The sequence below is a fragment of the Cebus imitator genome, unplaced genomic scaffold (genome assembly GCF_001604975.1).
Source record: "Cebus imitator isolate Cc_AM_T3 unplaced genomic scaffold, Cebus_imitator-1.0 Scaffold721, whole genome shotgun sequence".
Lineage (NCBI taxonomy): Eukaryota > Metazoa > Chordata > Mammalia > Primates > Cebidae > Cebus > Cebus imitator.
The window spans coordinates 508,517-524,768 of NW_016108036.1; the positions used below are offsets into that span (position 1 = coordinate 508,517).

At 36.1% G+C, this 16,252-nt stretch overlaps 1 protein-coding gene and 1 pseudogene across 1 annotated transcript in view; both read right to left on the bottom strand.

The window, feature by feature from the left end:
- Positions 1 to 8,285: 8,285 nt before the first annotated feature.
- CLEC2D (C-type lectin domain family 2 member D) overlaps positions 8,286 to 16,252 on the bottom strand; it is a 28,525-nt gene continuing 20,558 nt past the window's right edge. Inside the window, exons 4-5 of the mRNA XM_017519014.2 lie at positions 10,698 to 10,801; positions 8,286 to 8,659 (exon numbers count right to left, since the gene is read on the bottom strand). Of these exons, the coding sequence (XP_017374503.1) occupies positions 8,536 to 8,659; positions 10,698 to 10,801 (228 nt within the window). The 3' untranslated portion in view covers positions 8,286 to 8,535. The remainder of the gene's footprint in view (positions 8,660 to 10,697; positions 10,802 to 16,252) is intronic.
- On the bottom strand, positions 11,604 to 14,420 carry LOC108296532 (annotated as a pseudogene).

Sequence of the window (16,252 nt, forward strand, 5' to 3'; positions counted from 1 at the left end):
TGGTTCAAAGGTCAAATAGCAGAGATATTAAACTGTTATGCTTTCAAAAAACTCAGGAAATTGCTCAAGTGTGTTATCAGAAACGCTGAGAATTTTACTTCTGTTTTTCTCAATTTAATGAACTTTTTGTTTCCATTTACAAAATGGGAAAATTCCCTTATCTCACTTACAAGGCATGGAAAACAAATATGTGGCTCATTTCTTCAGCTCCTCACTGCTCAAACCCCTACTGGAAGTATGCAGCCAGGCTGCTTGAGGGGCTCCAACCCCATGGCAGCATCTAAGGCTGACTGTTTACAGCTCCTGAAGCCCCACTGGGCATGTGTTACAGAATGCTCTTTAGACCCTCTGCCTTATCACAAGGACCAGACAAATCACATCACACTTGGGCTTGAAGGATGGGTGCAAGAGTTTTATTGAGTAAAGGTAGTTCTCAGTGAGGTGATGTGGGTTGGAGTGGGAAGGTGGTCTTACCCTGGAGTCAGGCTTCCCAGCCTCCAGGCTCTCTTCCAACCAAAATCCCCTTGGTGTCTGTGTTGTTCCACTGTTAATGGCCTGCGAGTGTCTGTTAGTGTGTTCTTCTGCTAGTGTGTTTCCCTCAGCCTCCAGCCTCTTGTGTCTGTGCCAGCCAGAATCTTGGGTTTTTCTGGGCACAAGATGAGGGGCATGATGGGCCAGAGTGGTCTTGGAAAATGCAACATTTGGGTGTGAAAACAGGAGTACCTGCCTTTACCTTGGTCTGTGGGCAGAGGCCTGAGGGTGGAGTCCTCACCAGGGACCCAGCCCTTCTCTACCCAGCACTTCCCTGCCCCCTCAGTGTGTCATTTATTAAAACAGGAAATAACTTGTTTTTCACACAGGGCTTTTATCTTTATCTCCTTGGTGTTATGATAAAATGTTGACTGCAACTTGGATCTTAGCTGCCTCTGCAAGCAGTTTTTACTTCCACCCTTATGATAGCCTTAAAGCAGAACTCAGCACCATTCCCAGTCACCCTAAATATCCAATCACTCCAAAGCGTGAACATCACATATGTGTGTCACAGGAGACGTATGGAGAAACTCAAAAGGCGAGGTTCACCGTGTACCGAATACAGCACTTCTGTCAAAATACCCACCCTATCGCATTTCTTATTTTGTATAGCAGAGCAGCTGTTTTCTTTCTCTGTCTTCTGCCCTCAGGATTTCAGCCTCTGAGATTCCTCTTTTCTCATTTCTGGATCTTCACCAGATTTTTCTAACCTCTTCCTGTTCTCATGAAGACAAAATTAGTTTTCTCAAAGGCTTTGTCTCAATCTTACCCAAAAAGGTACTGATGCCTTTAGATAATATTATACAGATATTCTTTACTTCGCTTGAGGTCAATGGATATTTGTGGATAAGGAAAACAATTGTTCTTGGTCAAGCAAGCTATTCATTTTTTTCTTTGAATTCTGATCATTTTTAGTTCAACAATTTAAAGACGTCATTTAGATTACAAGTCATGTATTTACTCAAGTGAGTTCATTAGCATTTTTCCTTTCACTGGAATTCTTTCTTTTGGTTATTTTTAGAGATTCAAACATATTAAATTCACGGAAGCATATGTTTGGATTGGACTTTCCACTTAATCAGTGAGGAAGGCCTGAAACTGGGAGAACAATGGCTCACATCCTTTACAGTTGCCAATATATTTTTTTAAGGTTTTAAGATCTTTAATAGGGGCACGTAGGATCTGTCAGCTATTTATGCATGCATTTATCAAACTTCTTAAAATTAACAATATATTACTTATGAAAGCAAGAATTGTCTTTTTCATTGCTGTGCTGCAGTGCTTAACACGTAATATGTGTTCCATAAGACATTTTTTGAGCGACTGAACTTCTTCTCTCTGAAACCCATTCTGCCAGCTAACTAGTGTCAGCATAGGTGGGGCCACTGGACAGTTGTATACTGATGATAACCGTGACTTCCTTTAGAGGAAACATGATTCACCACCATGTGGAATTGTCACCCAGAAGAGTTTTTTTTAATTGAGATCAAATCATTATAACATAAAATTATCTAGTTTGAAATGAAAATACAGTGGCATTTACTACATTCACAACATTGTGCAACTCTTCCTCTACCTAATTCCAAAACGTTTTCATCCCCCCTGGAGGAAACCCCATACTCATTAAGCAGTTACTCCTCATTCCCCACCTCCACCCCCAGCCCCTGTGAACCACCAACCTACATTTCTGTCTATGAATTAATTTATTCTGGGTATTTCATATACATGGATTCATGCAAATGTGACCTTTGGTTTGGCTTCTTTAACTTAGCATGATATTTTCAGAGGTTAACCAACAGGTATCAGTACTGCATGTTTTTAATGGCTGAATGATATTGCAACTCCAGAATAGTTTTTGCTTTTGTTTCTACTTGTTGCCACAGAGTCGTTGACCAATTTTTATGTTAATTTTATGCCTTGCTCAAGGTATAGCAAGAACAAAAAGAGAAGAAAAAAAAAGGTAGTTGGCGGAGAAATTTACATCAAATAGAAAGACCTCAAAACCATTTACAAGGAAAGTAAAACAATTAAGTAAATTAGGGACTTTTTCTAAAAATAAGAAAAAAAAAAAAAAAAACCAGAAGAATCAGAACCAGGAAGAGAAGTCCCTTCCTTCCACAATGTCCCTCACCTGTCCTCTGCTCACAAGCTTAACATCAACTCACTACAAAGGGAAAAGCTTAAATATTCTAGCCTATTAATCCAGAGCAGGTAATGAAAACATGGCTTAAAGCTGAGAAAAACTACACTGATACCTGGCTCAGGGTAAGATTGACTGCCCTACATCAGAAGGAAGACTTCTCTGAAGAGAAAACATTTTAATTATGAGCTGAACAATTAAGGACATCCAGTCTTTCATATTACCAGAGCACAGTGGTGACACAGATGCCCATACCATTTTATGCGATATTGAAAATCTAGCTTTAACATTTTTTTCATCATTTGGGTATACCTGTTGTACACAAATGGTAATGAGGCGTAATTTTCAGGTTGTCAGTGATTGCTCAAAAACTTTGTTATCTTGTCATTCAATCTTTTTCTGCCATTACAGTCAATCACAAAAACAAAACAAAATTGTAGACACTGAGAGAATCATAGGAGTTCTATCTTTTCTTGGCCACCACATTCCATAGGATGAAGATGAAGATTTTGCATTCTTCAATTTCTACATTAAAACCCTTACTGTCAACAGAAGCTATTATTTCATCATTTTTCCATTGGCATATAAAAGTAGCCTTCATAGCACCAACTAGGGCCAACATTAGATACATATTTTTTTAAATTTCTCCCTTATTTTTGCTTTTACCAAATAATCTCCTGAAGATCATAGTAAATATAATAATATATTCTCCATGTTTTTAGAGTGATGTCCTTGACACTCACCAAAGTAATCCATAGCTCAGGTTCAGTGGTTGTGTTATACCCACTTTGTAAGTTCTTCAGATAGTTACTTTTCTCTTTCTTTTTTTTTTCCTTATAATCTTCTAGCCCTCCTAGTAGATAAAATGTCTGTTCAGGCTGTTATTAAAAAAATTACCATAAACCAGGTGGCTTATAAACAACAAACATTTATTTCTCACAGTGCTGGGCATTGGGAAGTCCAAGATCAAGGTGCTGACAGATTCAGTGTTTGGCAAGGGCCCACTCCTCATAGATAGTGGCTAATCACTGTTCTCACATGGTGAAAGGGACAAGGCTGCTTTCTGTAGCCTTTTTTATAAGGGCACTAATCCCAATCATGATGGCTCAGCTCTTAGACCTAATCACCTTCTAAAGGCCTCACCTCTTAATATTGTGAATCAAAAATATCTGAGACGTGTTAATCCATTTAGAAAGTTTATTTTGCCCAAGTTAAGGATGTGTCCACAACACAACCTCAGGAGGTCCTAGTAACATGTGCCCAAGTTGGTTGAGGTAGTTTACTTTTATACATTTTAGAGAGACATAAGGAATTAGCTAATGTGTGTAAGATATACATTGGTTCAGTCCAGAAAGTCAGGATGACTCAAAGGGGAGCAGGGAATAACGGGATTCCAAATCAGGTGTAGATAAGAGACAAACGGTCGCATTCTTTTGAGTCTTTGATCATCCTTTTACTGATATACAACTTACACATGAGAGATAAGTAGAAGAATAGTCACTTATGGTTCAGTTTGGCTCAGTAAATCTGCAATTTTACATTAAAAATAGGGCAGAGGAAGCAACCAAATATGCATTTGTCACAGGTGAGCAGAGAGATGTCTTAGAGTTCTGTCCGTTGTCCCACACCTGTGAAGATAAGCTATAAATTTACATTGCCAGTGTGAAATTCAACAGAACTGATTTAGGATAAAAATATTGAGACCCACAAGGAATTTCCTAGTGGGTAAATTGTGAGGAAGGAATATAGATTTTTTAAATCTTTGTAGCTATCTTATTTAGAAATAAAATCAGAGACAAGTTTCCCTGATGCAATTCCCAACTTGACTTTTTCCTTTTGGTTCAGTGATTTGAAAGTCCTGAGCTTTATTTTCTGTTCATGATACTATTACAATGAGTATTAGATTTCAACATAGGAAATTTTGTGAGGACACAAACTCACTGTGTCCTCATTTTGTGAGGACACATCTCATTCAGATGAGAGAACAAATATTCGAGTTTTTCCATTAGTTATCCATAGCTCAATCTCTTTATATTTGTTAACTCTTTATCTCTCCATTTTACATTTTGAGTGGTATCTTAACCTACCCTGCTACTTCATTCTTCTATTTGTCAGTTGTGTGCACATTCAACAATAATTTTTGTTTTTGAGATTACAATCAGATTCTTTTTTATACTGTTTTTTGCCTGTGTAATACAATAGTCATTTTGTGGGAATTCGCTCAGGGTGGTGGCAAAAATATTAAGGAAAAAATCGTAGAGAAAGTTATAAAATATAGTCTCAAACCCTTTTGGAAGGCCTATGGTTTTTTTCATAGTTTCAGTGAAAGTTTCAGCTGAAGGCAGCCTAAATCCCCTTTACATATAGTTAATTAAAAATAAAAAAGACAATAGCTAGGTTATGCTGGGAAATTTTATCGAAATAACTTGTTTACTCATGTGTTCTTAAAACTAACCTTTAAGCCAGATGGCCTTCTCAGGAGGAGGCCAACCAGGGATATTACCCACTAATGGTGTTTGTTTTGGGCATCAAAACCTATGCTTTAATCTTTTAAACTCTAGTGATGTTAAATCAAGCCTTTGTCAATTACACTTTACTAAATAAATGTGAGTTTCACTGGCTAGTGAGAGCTGGCAGCTGCTATTTGTTTATAGTAGGCCTGAGTTTGTTCCCACTCTGAATGTCAGGGTCTTTATTAAGCTGCTCTGCTGAGAACAGGAATATGTAAGTCTAGGGAACCAAAGGCCATGGACCTCATAATAGGAACCAGCTGAGGTTTCAGATCACCAGTTGCTATGTCATCTGGAGTTACTTAATCCCAAGTCTTGACCTAGACATCTTAATATGGAAACACTGGATTGCAAACAATTACATTAGAAAAAGATTTAAAAGAGAAACTGAATGAACAGATTCTTGCATTTGAAAAGATAACATGAAACTTAATTTATATTCATTTTTTCCCTCAGAACAGAATGGGTGAGACTGCAAACATTCTAAAAGGTGTGAGGTGCTATCTAATTGTGGTTTAAATTTGCATTTCCCTAAATGATAAGTGATAGTGAGCATTTTTTCTTTTTCTATATCATTGGCCCATTTGTATTTCCTCTTTTGAGAAAGGTCTATTCAGGTGCTTTGCCTGTTTTTTAATCAGGTTATTTGTTTTCTTGCTTTTGAGTTGTTTGAGTTTCTTATATAGTTTGAATATTAACCCCTTGTTGAATGTGTAGTTGGGGTCCAAAGTAAAACTTCTTTCCCCCTCTGAAGTTTTGCTAAAAATCAACTGACAGAAGGCAGATTTATAGGACAAATGACATATAAATCTGTTACCGTGCATGGAGAGAATCACAGAGTGATCACCCCACCATGCAATCGATATAGACGGTTGTATACACTTGATCTTAAGGGAAAGGGAGATGGGAAAGTGTGGATAATTTTGGGGTGATAGTAAATAATTTGAGGAGAACTTAATGGGGTGAAGATCATACAAATGGCCTGGTATTGGGCTTGCAGAGGAGACAATGTTTTGTGACAAAAATCTATCCATGTGTGTTAAGAGACTTCAGTCTTTTTTCCTGCAATATGACTTTAGTTAATGAAAACACATGGAAGCACCAGAAGTAACTGTTTTCTTATTTGGTGAGTCTGAAATTAAGGCAGGTAAAGGAACTTCAGAAACCAACTTCCTTCTGTGCTTTGGGAAGGACAGAGGATTGAGAAACAGGGGTTGAGGAGGAGGTTAGAGAGACCTTGAGGCTTCATCAGCTCTGCCTGTCAAATCACTATATTTTAGGGTATCCATTTCTGAACCTGAAAAATAGTTAGGAAAATCTTCTCCCAAACTGCAGGTTTTCTCTTTACTCTGTTGTTTCCTTTGCTGTGAAGAAAATTTTTTTGTTTTTTGCAGTTTTATTTGTAAATTTTCACTGTTGTTGCATCTGCTTTAGAGGTCAAATCCAAGAAATTATTGCCCAGACCAAGTGTGGACCTTTTTCCCTGTGTTTTTTTTTAGGAGTTTTACAGTTTAAGTTTTTAATCAATTTTCAGTTGGTTTTTACATATGGTGTGAAATAAGTGTCCAATTTTATTCTTCTGCATATGGATATACAATTTTCCTAACACCATTCATTGAAAAGACTTTTCTCCCCATTGGGTATTCAACCACCAGGGACTAGGGGTGGGAAATATGGAGATTTTCCCCATATGTCACAGGGTAGCAGGATTCAGTTAGGAGGAATAAACTTCTGAGATCTATTGCACAGCATAGTGACTGTAGTTAAAAATAGCATATGATATCTTTCAAAATTGCCAAGAGAATAAATTTCAAATGTTCTTACCACAGAAAATGATAAATATGTGAGATGATTAAATGTTAATTAGCTCGATTTAATCATTCCATAGTGTACACATATATCAGAACATCACATTGTATTCCATTATTATATACAGTTATTTGTCAGTTAAAATCAAAAAATAAATTAAAAATGTCTTTTAAAAATGCAAATAGCAATTGTAGATAGCAATTTATCATGTATCTCCCAGTGTGCTTCTTTTTAATTGTACATATTTAATGTGCATAATGCGATGTTTTTATGTATGTATGTGTAGTGAAGTAATTACTACACTTAATCTAATTAACATAAGCTTCATCTCGCATACTTACCTTTCTTTCTGTTTGTGTGTGTGTGTGTGGTAAGAGCATCTAAAATTTACTGTCATCAAGTTTTCAGTACACAATGCAAGATGATATAGTCCTTATGCTGTACATTAGATATTTAGACATAGCCATCCTTTGCAATTGCAACTGTGTGTCTTTTGACCTGTGTCTCTCCATTTTTCTTATCTCTGGTAACCACCATTCCACTCTATTTCTATGTATTTGGGTTTTTTTTAAGTTTCACATATAAGTGAGATTATGGAACTTTTTTTTTCTGTGTCTGGCTTATTTCACTTAATATAATTCCCTATAGTTTTATTCATGTTGTTTCAAATAACAGGATTTCTTTTTACAAGGCCGAATAACATTCTATAATATATATAATATGTGTGTATCTTTATCCATTTATCTGTTGTCCCTTCAGTTAGTTCTATATCTTGGCTATTATGAATAACAGTGGGTTATAATAAACAGGAGTACAGATATCATTATGAGGTAGAGATTTCATTTCCTTTGGGTATATATCTGGAAAAGGGATTGCTGGTTGATATGGTAGTTCTCTTTTTAATTTCTTTAGGAACCTCCGTGTTGTTTTCTCTAATGGCTGCACCAAACTGTTCCCACCAACTGTGTACAAGCATTCCCCTTTCTTCACACTCTCGCCAATGCTTGTTATTTCTTGTCTTTTGATATAGCCATCTGATATGGGTTTCGTTGAGTCCCCACCAAAATTTCACCTTGAATTGCAGTAATTCCCACATGCCAAAGGCAGGGCCAGGAGGAGATAATTGCATCATGGGGGCTGTTTTCTCCATCTGTTCTTGTCTCGTGATATCTGATGGTTTCATAAATGGGAGTTCCTGTGCACAAGTCCTCCTGCCTGCCACCATATAAGACATAGCTTTGCTTTTCATTTGCCTTCTGCCATGATTGTAAGACCTCTTCAGCCATGTGAAACTGTGAGTCAAGTAAGCCTCTTTTCTTTATAAATTACCCAGTCTTGGGTATGTCATTAGCAGTGTGAGAACAGATAATATTAGCAGTGTGAAAACAGATAATATTTTCTTATGGTTTTGATTTGAATTTTCCTGGTTATTACTGACATCAAGCACATTTTCATATACCTGTTGGTATATAAAATACATTCTTTGCTCATTTTTAAATAGGGTTACCAGTCCCAATGTGCTTCTAAAGATTAGTTGGGGCTTTGCTATATCATCTGGACATATGTGTCTGGTTTGGAACAAATCCACTTCCTCTCTGTGTAGTACCTGGCACTACTGGCACCTTTGTCATTCAAATAGGCACACTCTCCTCCTCCCATGATAGGAAACCTGCAACAGAAGCAGAATCAGTTGGCCACTAAACATTTCTTCAAAAGCAGAGAGAACGAAGATAAGGGAATGAGAAAACTAACATTAATTCAGTCTCTAAAAGTAATATGCATTATACATATTATCTCTTTAATGTTCATAATTACCATTTAATAATTATCTTCTGTTATAGTCAAGGAAACTGAATTCCTCAAAGATGTATAGCAAGTAAAACCAAGATTTATACCAGGCTCATGAGACTGCTATGCCTAGTTCCATTTTCTTCCTTTTGGAAAGGGAGCAAGTAAAGAAAGGCTGCACTATTATAGACAATTTTGTTGTAATGGTGGTGGTGTGTTTAAGTCCTGATTTTTTCCTTGTGTATTGGTGATTAATTAGCTAATGGGCTTTGCTTAGCAGAAGATGTTATAAATCAACTATAGGAACAGTGCAAAGTCATGAATCAAACTTATATCATGTCTGTAAGCATATTATTTCCACTATATCCAAAGCTTCAGCTTCTTATGGGAGAAGGCTGACACTTTTTTTCTTTACAGTTTCCCAGTATTTTGCTTCCTTAAATAACTGAAGACTCAGCAGCTGTTTCTAAAAACCATGCTTGATTTTATTTCTCCTACTTCCCTGGTGGTTTTAGTACTAAAACTGCAGTGCTATTCAGCTGAATTAAGATGGCCTGGCACAGATATTTTAGATCAGAGTTTGCATTATAAATTTTTCCTCTTTGCTCATTGGAATCACTATGGTCTATGATATGATTTGCTAATTGTTAAAACATGCTAAACCTTAATCATATAATATTTTACATTTTTTTAAGTAACGATCAGTTTCCAACAACTGGTTAACAATATATTTGATCCTTAAAATATTTTGAGAGCCTGGGCATGGTGGCTCACATTTGTAATTCCAACATCTGGAAGGTCAAGGCGGGAGGATTACTTGAGCTCAGGAGTTTAAGATGAGCCAAGGCAATATAGTGAGATCCCATCTCTGCTAAATAAATAGCCAAGCATAGTGTCACATGCCTGTAATTCCAGTTACTCAGGAGGCTGAGCTGGAAGGAACACTTGAGCCCGGGAAGTCAAGGCTGCAGTGAGCCATGATGGTATCACTGCATTCCAGCCTGGGTAACAGAGTGAGACTCTATCTCTCAAAAACACAACAAACAAAAACACATTTCTAGAAATAGGTAGAGAAAATTTACTACTTCAGTATTGTAAAACAAGAAATAAAAGTTAATTCCAAATATTTATGAAGCAGTCACCCTGTGCTAGGCAGTGTAGATAAAACAGTGTATAAATGTACATGTTCTCTGATTTCTAAAACTTATCTTCCTATCCAAGGTCAAAAGTTAATGAGAAAAAACTCATTTCAAACCTGCCAATTTCCAGTCTGGGGCCTTTTTTTATTAAATACTCAGTTATATTTCCAATACTGATGAATGCATTATAATAAAGCAGCTTTTCAAAACTCATCTCTCAGACAAACATTGAGTCAAATTTTGGGAATCCAATTTTCACAGCATTATCTCAAATCTCTTTATTAATCTAAAGATTCTATGAATATACAATTGAGATTAAATTTTCTAGTGCCAAACTTTACCCATTTAAAAATTTTTAAACTATTGTCTTATTTTAAATAATAGATATAATCACTGCCACTCATAATCTTTCTCTGATACATCAAAATCTCTGTTCCTCACATCAACACTGTGAGATCAGGAGGACAAGTACAGATAAATTTTGTTGTGGAGGTAAGGAACAGACTTAAAGATATTGTATTGTGTGCTTTGAAATGAAAGTCTTCAAAAATGACATAGCTAAACCTGGAGCCAGGCTCACAGTCAGTCCACCTCACCACAACAGCTTCTGGGCTAATTTGAGGAACTTGTGAAACCTTTGCAACATACAAGTTGGCACCACCTTCTTTTATAGCTAATATTAAAATTAGAATTTTTAAAGCATGTAACTAGAGAACACTTTAGGTTTCATGCAAAGTAAATTCAAATACAAAAATCACTGCCATATTTTTCAGAACTTACAATCTTGTCCATTCAGTACCGTTTGTCCATTTCCATGGTTGGTCTTGTTCTCTGCTCAAACCAATCCAATGGTCAGATGGGCCCTTATATCTCAACAGAAAATTCTTTCAGAAAACACAGAGATGATATTCATTAATCTAACATAACCCATCCTCTCCTAGAAATGTTGCTGCTATGCTATATTCTTAACTACTCATAATTTTCTTCTTTTTTATTTTGTTTTGTTTAGTAATACATAAAGAATAGGTATGCTATATTATCATACATACCAAAAGAAGATAATTTAAAACTGAGAAAAATTGTTGATAATTTTGTTACTTTTGTTTCTGTATAGCACTCCTTTGTCTGACTGACCCCCAATTCATGTATTATACTATGGGTTGACACCAGGGTTTTACTGAGTTTGGAATGTATTCTACTATGACATTCTTGGCACCTGTCCTAGAATATAAATTTTAGGCTGCACGATATGTTTTTTGTCAATTTTAAGAAATGACACCTGGCCAGGCACAGTAGTTCACACCTGTAATCCCAGCATTTTGAGAGGCCAAGGCGGGCAGATCACCTGAGGCCAGGAGTTTGAGACCAGCCTTGACCAACATGGTAAAATCCCCTCTCTACTAAAAACATAACAAAAATTATCTGAGCATGATGGCACACACCTGTAATCCCAACTATTTGGAAGACTGAGGCACTAGAATCATTTGAACCTGGGAGACAGAAGTTGTAGTGAGCCAAGATCATGCCACTGCACTCCAGCCTGGGCAATAAAGTGAGATTCTATCAAAAAAATAGAAAGAAGGAGAGAGAGAGAGAGAGAGAGGGAGAAATGACACCAAACTAATGTAAGAAATGAAAGAAGGAAAAAAGAAATGACACCAAACTACCAAATTATCATCACACCAGCCTTGTGGGTGGGCTTTCTTTGCTACGTTTGCTTGTCAACACACACTATCCAGAAATTTCAAATGCACATTGGGAGTCATGAGCACTTCAACAGCTGGAACCAAGGCTACATCATTCACCATTACGCTGGGAAAGTATGGCCGATATCCATTTTAATGTCATCTGTTTTAAGCCTTTGGGTCTGTGATCTGTTTTCTCAAGAAGCAAATGATATGCCTTTCTGTACTAGTCATTCAACAAATAGGACTTATCAACTATCGAGAAAGGCAAAACAAAAGACTGTATATACTAATGCATTTTTTTTTAATGTACATGCTTTTTACATTGTAGAGGAGGGTACTACTTTTTTTTACTGCATATAAATGAACATAGGTATAAGCCAGCAAGAATGAACTAACATACATCTAATGAAAAGAAGCAGAATTTCTAAAACGCATTAAATACCTACATCCTACTTCTGGGAACCAAATGCCAACTACATATATATATAACAAGCCAAATGCTGTTACATCAGAGTACCAAAAACACTTTCTTTAGGAATTGTAAATAAGTATCACCCAGCACCTGGATGCTAAATAAAAGTGCTGGAGGACTAAATAAACAGGAAAGTCACTCGACCCACTTTCCTGTTTCCATCTTTTAAGAATTAAAGTTTTTTTCAAAATTTTGATATAAATATCCTGTATCTATGATCTCTTCAACAATATTGGAATGGTAGTTTTACGCTTATTTTTTTTTTTCCTTTTTGTGGAGAAGAGCATCTTGCTATATTGCCCAGGCAGGTCTTGCACTCCTGGGCTCAAGCTATCCTCCTACTTCTGCCTCCCTAAGAGCTGGGATTACAGGCATGAGCCACCATGCCCGGCCAGAATGGTAGTTTTAGACAACTTTAAAGCTTAAGCTCCTTCTGAATTTCCCAAAGTGTTTTTGCGCTCTTGTTCAGATGGGCCTCCTCTTCAGGGGTTAGCTTTATCTTTATAAGGTTGGTAATACCATTCTCTCCCAGGATACAAGGAATACTGAGGAACACTTCTTCATCTGTTCCACAGAGGCCTTTAATTATGGTGGCAACTGGATGTGTTTTCCTAAGATTCTTCAAAATACTTCCTGTTAAATCAGCTACAGATAGGCCAATAGCCCAAGAAGTATAACCTTTCATTTTAATAATCTCATAGGCACTAGCAATCACTTCTTTGTGGACGTTTTTCCATTGCTCGGGATCTTTATCAATTCCTATATCAGAGTTCAGATCCTTCAAAGGGACACCAGCTATGTTCACTCCACTCCACACAGGAACACTTGAGTCTCCGTGCTCTCCGAGGAGCCATCCGTGGCAGCTTTCAGAGCGGATCAAGCTTTTGTCCAATCAAGAAACGAAAAAGAGCAGTCTCCAGATTACAGCCGCTTCCAATAACACGATTTTTGGGAAATGCAGTCAATTTCCAGGCTACATAAGTTAAGATATCCACTGGATTGGAAACAATAATCAGTTTGCAGAGGGGGCTGTACTGGACAATACTAGAAATCATTAACTTGAAGATGCCCACATTTCGCTGGACTAAATTAAGGCGCATCTCTCCCTTTTCTTGGCGTGCACCTGCTGTGATAATCACTAGGTTGGAGTTTGCTGTGACACGGTAACCTTTGCTACAAACAATATTTGGCATTTTCATGAAAGGGCTGCCATGTTGAAGATCCATTGTCTCACCCTTCAGTTTCCCTTCATTAAGATCCACAAGGGCAAGTTCATCAGTCACGCCTTTTAGTAAGACGCTGATAGCGCAGGCCATGCCCACCGACCCAGTTCCTCTGATGGAGACCTCACTGTGATGAACCGGCTTCTCGGAAGTGAAGCTCTGCATAAGCTCACTCTTCGCAGTCGCCGTCTTGCTCTCGGGGTGAAGAGCCAGGTGCCCTTGAGCGGCAGGCGCGCGGCCTGACGGGGACACAGGGCCATCCCCAGGCGCAGGAAATTCACCCCGCCGAGCTCACTCTCTGGGTGGCCCGCACAGCAGGCACGGTTCAACTCATGGCTGCTCACTCAAGAAGTGGAGGGAGAGAATGGGAAAAAAGCTGTTGACCAAAACGTCGAGACGCCAAAAGAGCCATTGGCAGCACCGTCAGCCCGCATGATTCTGAATTTTAATGCAATTAAATATATAAACATTTTTCTTTATGACTAGTAAATTTAGAGGCTTCTTAGGTGAATCTTTTATTCTTTCAAATCATAAAGATGACTTGTTTTTGCTTTACTTTTTTAGTTCGTTACAGTGTACAGTTAGCCTATGGATATGAGATCTTTCTTCTTTTTTAGTTATGCGTTCACAGCTATAAATTTCCCTCTTAGAACTATTTTCAGTGCATACCATAAACATGCTTTTTGTATTTTTTTGTTCAATTGTCTCAAGGTATTTTCTAATTTCCCTTGTGATTTCTTCTTTGACCTCTGGCTGTTTAAGAGTGAGTTTTTAAAATTTCTACGTATGTGTGAATTTTCCAGTTTTTCTTGTTATCGATTTCTAGCTTCATTCCATTGTAATTACAAAAGATACTTTTTATGACTTCAAACTTTTCAAATTTATTAACACTTGTTTTGTGGCCTAACATATGGTCTATTTTGGGGAATGTTCCATGTGCCCTTGAGAAGAATCAATATTCTGCTCTTGTTTGGTAGATTATTCTGTAGATGCCTGTTAGAAATTCGTTTATAGTGTTGTTCAAATTTTCTATTTCCTTATTGATCTTCTGTCTAGTTGTTTAATCTCCTATTGGAAGTGGACTATTTCATTTTCCAACTTTTCATAGAACTCTTGGCATCTCCCTTGAATTATAGCAATTATTGCTTCATATATTTTCAAGCTATATTAAGTACCTATATTTTATAACTAATAACTGCTTTGCTATATCAAACTTTTTTTTAATGCATAATGCCTTTCTTTGCCTCTTGTAAAATTTTTTACTTGAGTTTATTTTGTCTGACAAAACTCAGCACGATTTTGGTTACATTTGTATGGAATACCTTTTTCAGTCCTTTTACTTTCAATTTTCTTGTATCAAAGGTGAATCTCTTGTAGACAGCATATAGATGAGTCCTGTTTTCCTTTTTAATTTGGTTTGTTTTTTAGCCAACTTGTCAATCTCTGTCCTTTAATAGGATAAATTCATCCTTTTTTATTTAATGTAATTACTAAAACAAAATTTACTTTTGCCATTGGACTATTTGTTTTATCTTTTACATCTTTGTTTCTCAAGTTGTCTGTTACTGCCATCTTTTTAATTTAGTTGATTTCTTATAATGTATTTTTTTCTTTTCTGTATATTTTTAGTAATTTTATTAGTGGTTACCTTGAGGATTATAATTAACATTTTAAACTTGTAATGATATAATTTTATAATTTCAACATAGCTTCAATAACTATGCAAACATTTTGATCCCATATGTCTTCATCCCTCCTGCTTTATAAGATTGTCACAGATTTCATCTTTATACATTATGTGACCACCATCATAGATTTATAATTTTTATGCAATTGTCTATGAAATTATAGAAATATAAATATAAATATAGATAGTTATAAATAAGAGAAGTTATAAACTATTCAACACATATAGTAATTCTGGGTTTTATATTTACCTCTATTGTTACTTTTATAAATATTCTTTATTTGTTGAGCTCTGAATTGCTGTCTAGTGTCCTTTACTTTCAACCTAAAATGTTCCCTTTAGCAAGTTTTGTAGCATAGGTCTACTGATAATATCCCTTAATTATTAGTTATCTGAAAATGTATTACTTTTTCCTTTATTCTTGAAGGACAACTTTGCTATATATAGAATTTGTGGTTGGCAGTTTTATTTATTTTTTCTTTCAGACACTTAAATATGCCATTTCATTGCCTTCTGATCTCCATGGCTTCTCAGAGAAAATCAGCTATTAACCTTCATCTTATGAAAATGTTGAGTTGCTTCACTCTTGCTGCTTTCAAAATTATCTCTTTCGATTTTGTTAACTTGACTATAATTTGTCTCAACGTAGTTCTCTTTAAGTTTACCCTTTTGGAGTTCATTGAGCCTCTTGTATGAATATATTTATGTATTTCCTCAGATTTGGAAAGTTTTGTTTATTATTTTTTTAAATGTATTTTTCTGCTTCTCTTTCTCTTCTCTTTCTTGGATTTCTACATTGCATTATGTTGATATATTTGATGATGTCCTACAGATTTCTTAGAATCTGTTTATTTATCTTCATTTTTTCTCTTTGTTTTTCTTAGCTTTGATTGTTTCAATTGTCTTATTTTCAAGTTTTCTGATCTCTTTCTTCTCAAATCTGCTGTTGAACTTCTCCAGTGAGTTTTTCTTTATTCTTTTTATATTTCACTCATTGTATTTTTCAGCTCTGTAATTTTTGCTTGGTTCTTTTTTTTTATTTTATTTTTATTTTTTATTTTATTTTATTTTATTTTTTTACAATTTCAGCCTTTATATTGATATTCTAATTTTGTTCATTTATTATGTTTTGGGTTTCCTTTAGCTTTTTACTTGTTTTCTTTAGCTCATTGGATATACTTAAGACAGCTGATTTAACATTTTTTACCCATAGTTTTAATATCTGGGCCTCTCCAGGGATAGTTTCTGTCAGATTATTTTTTCTG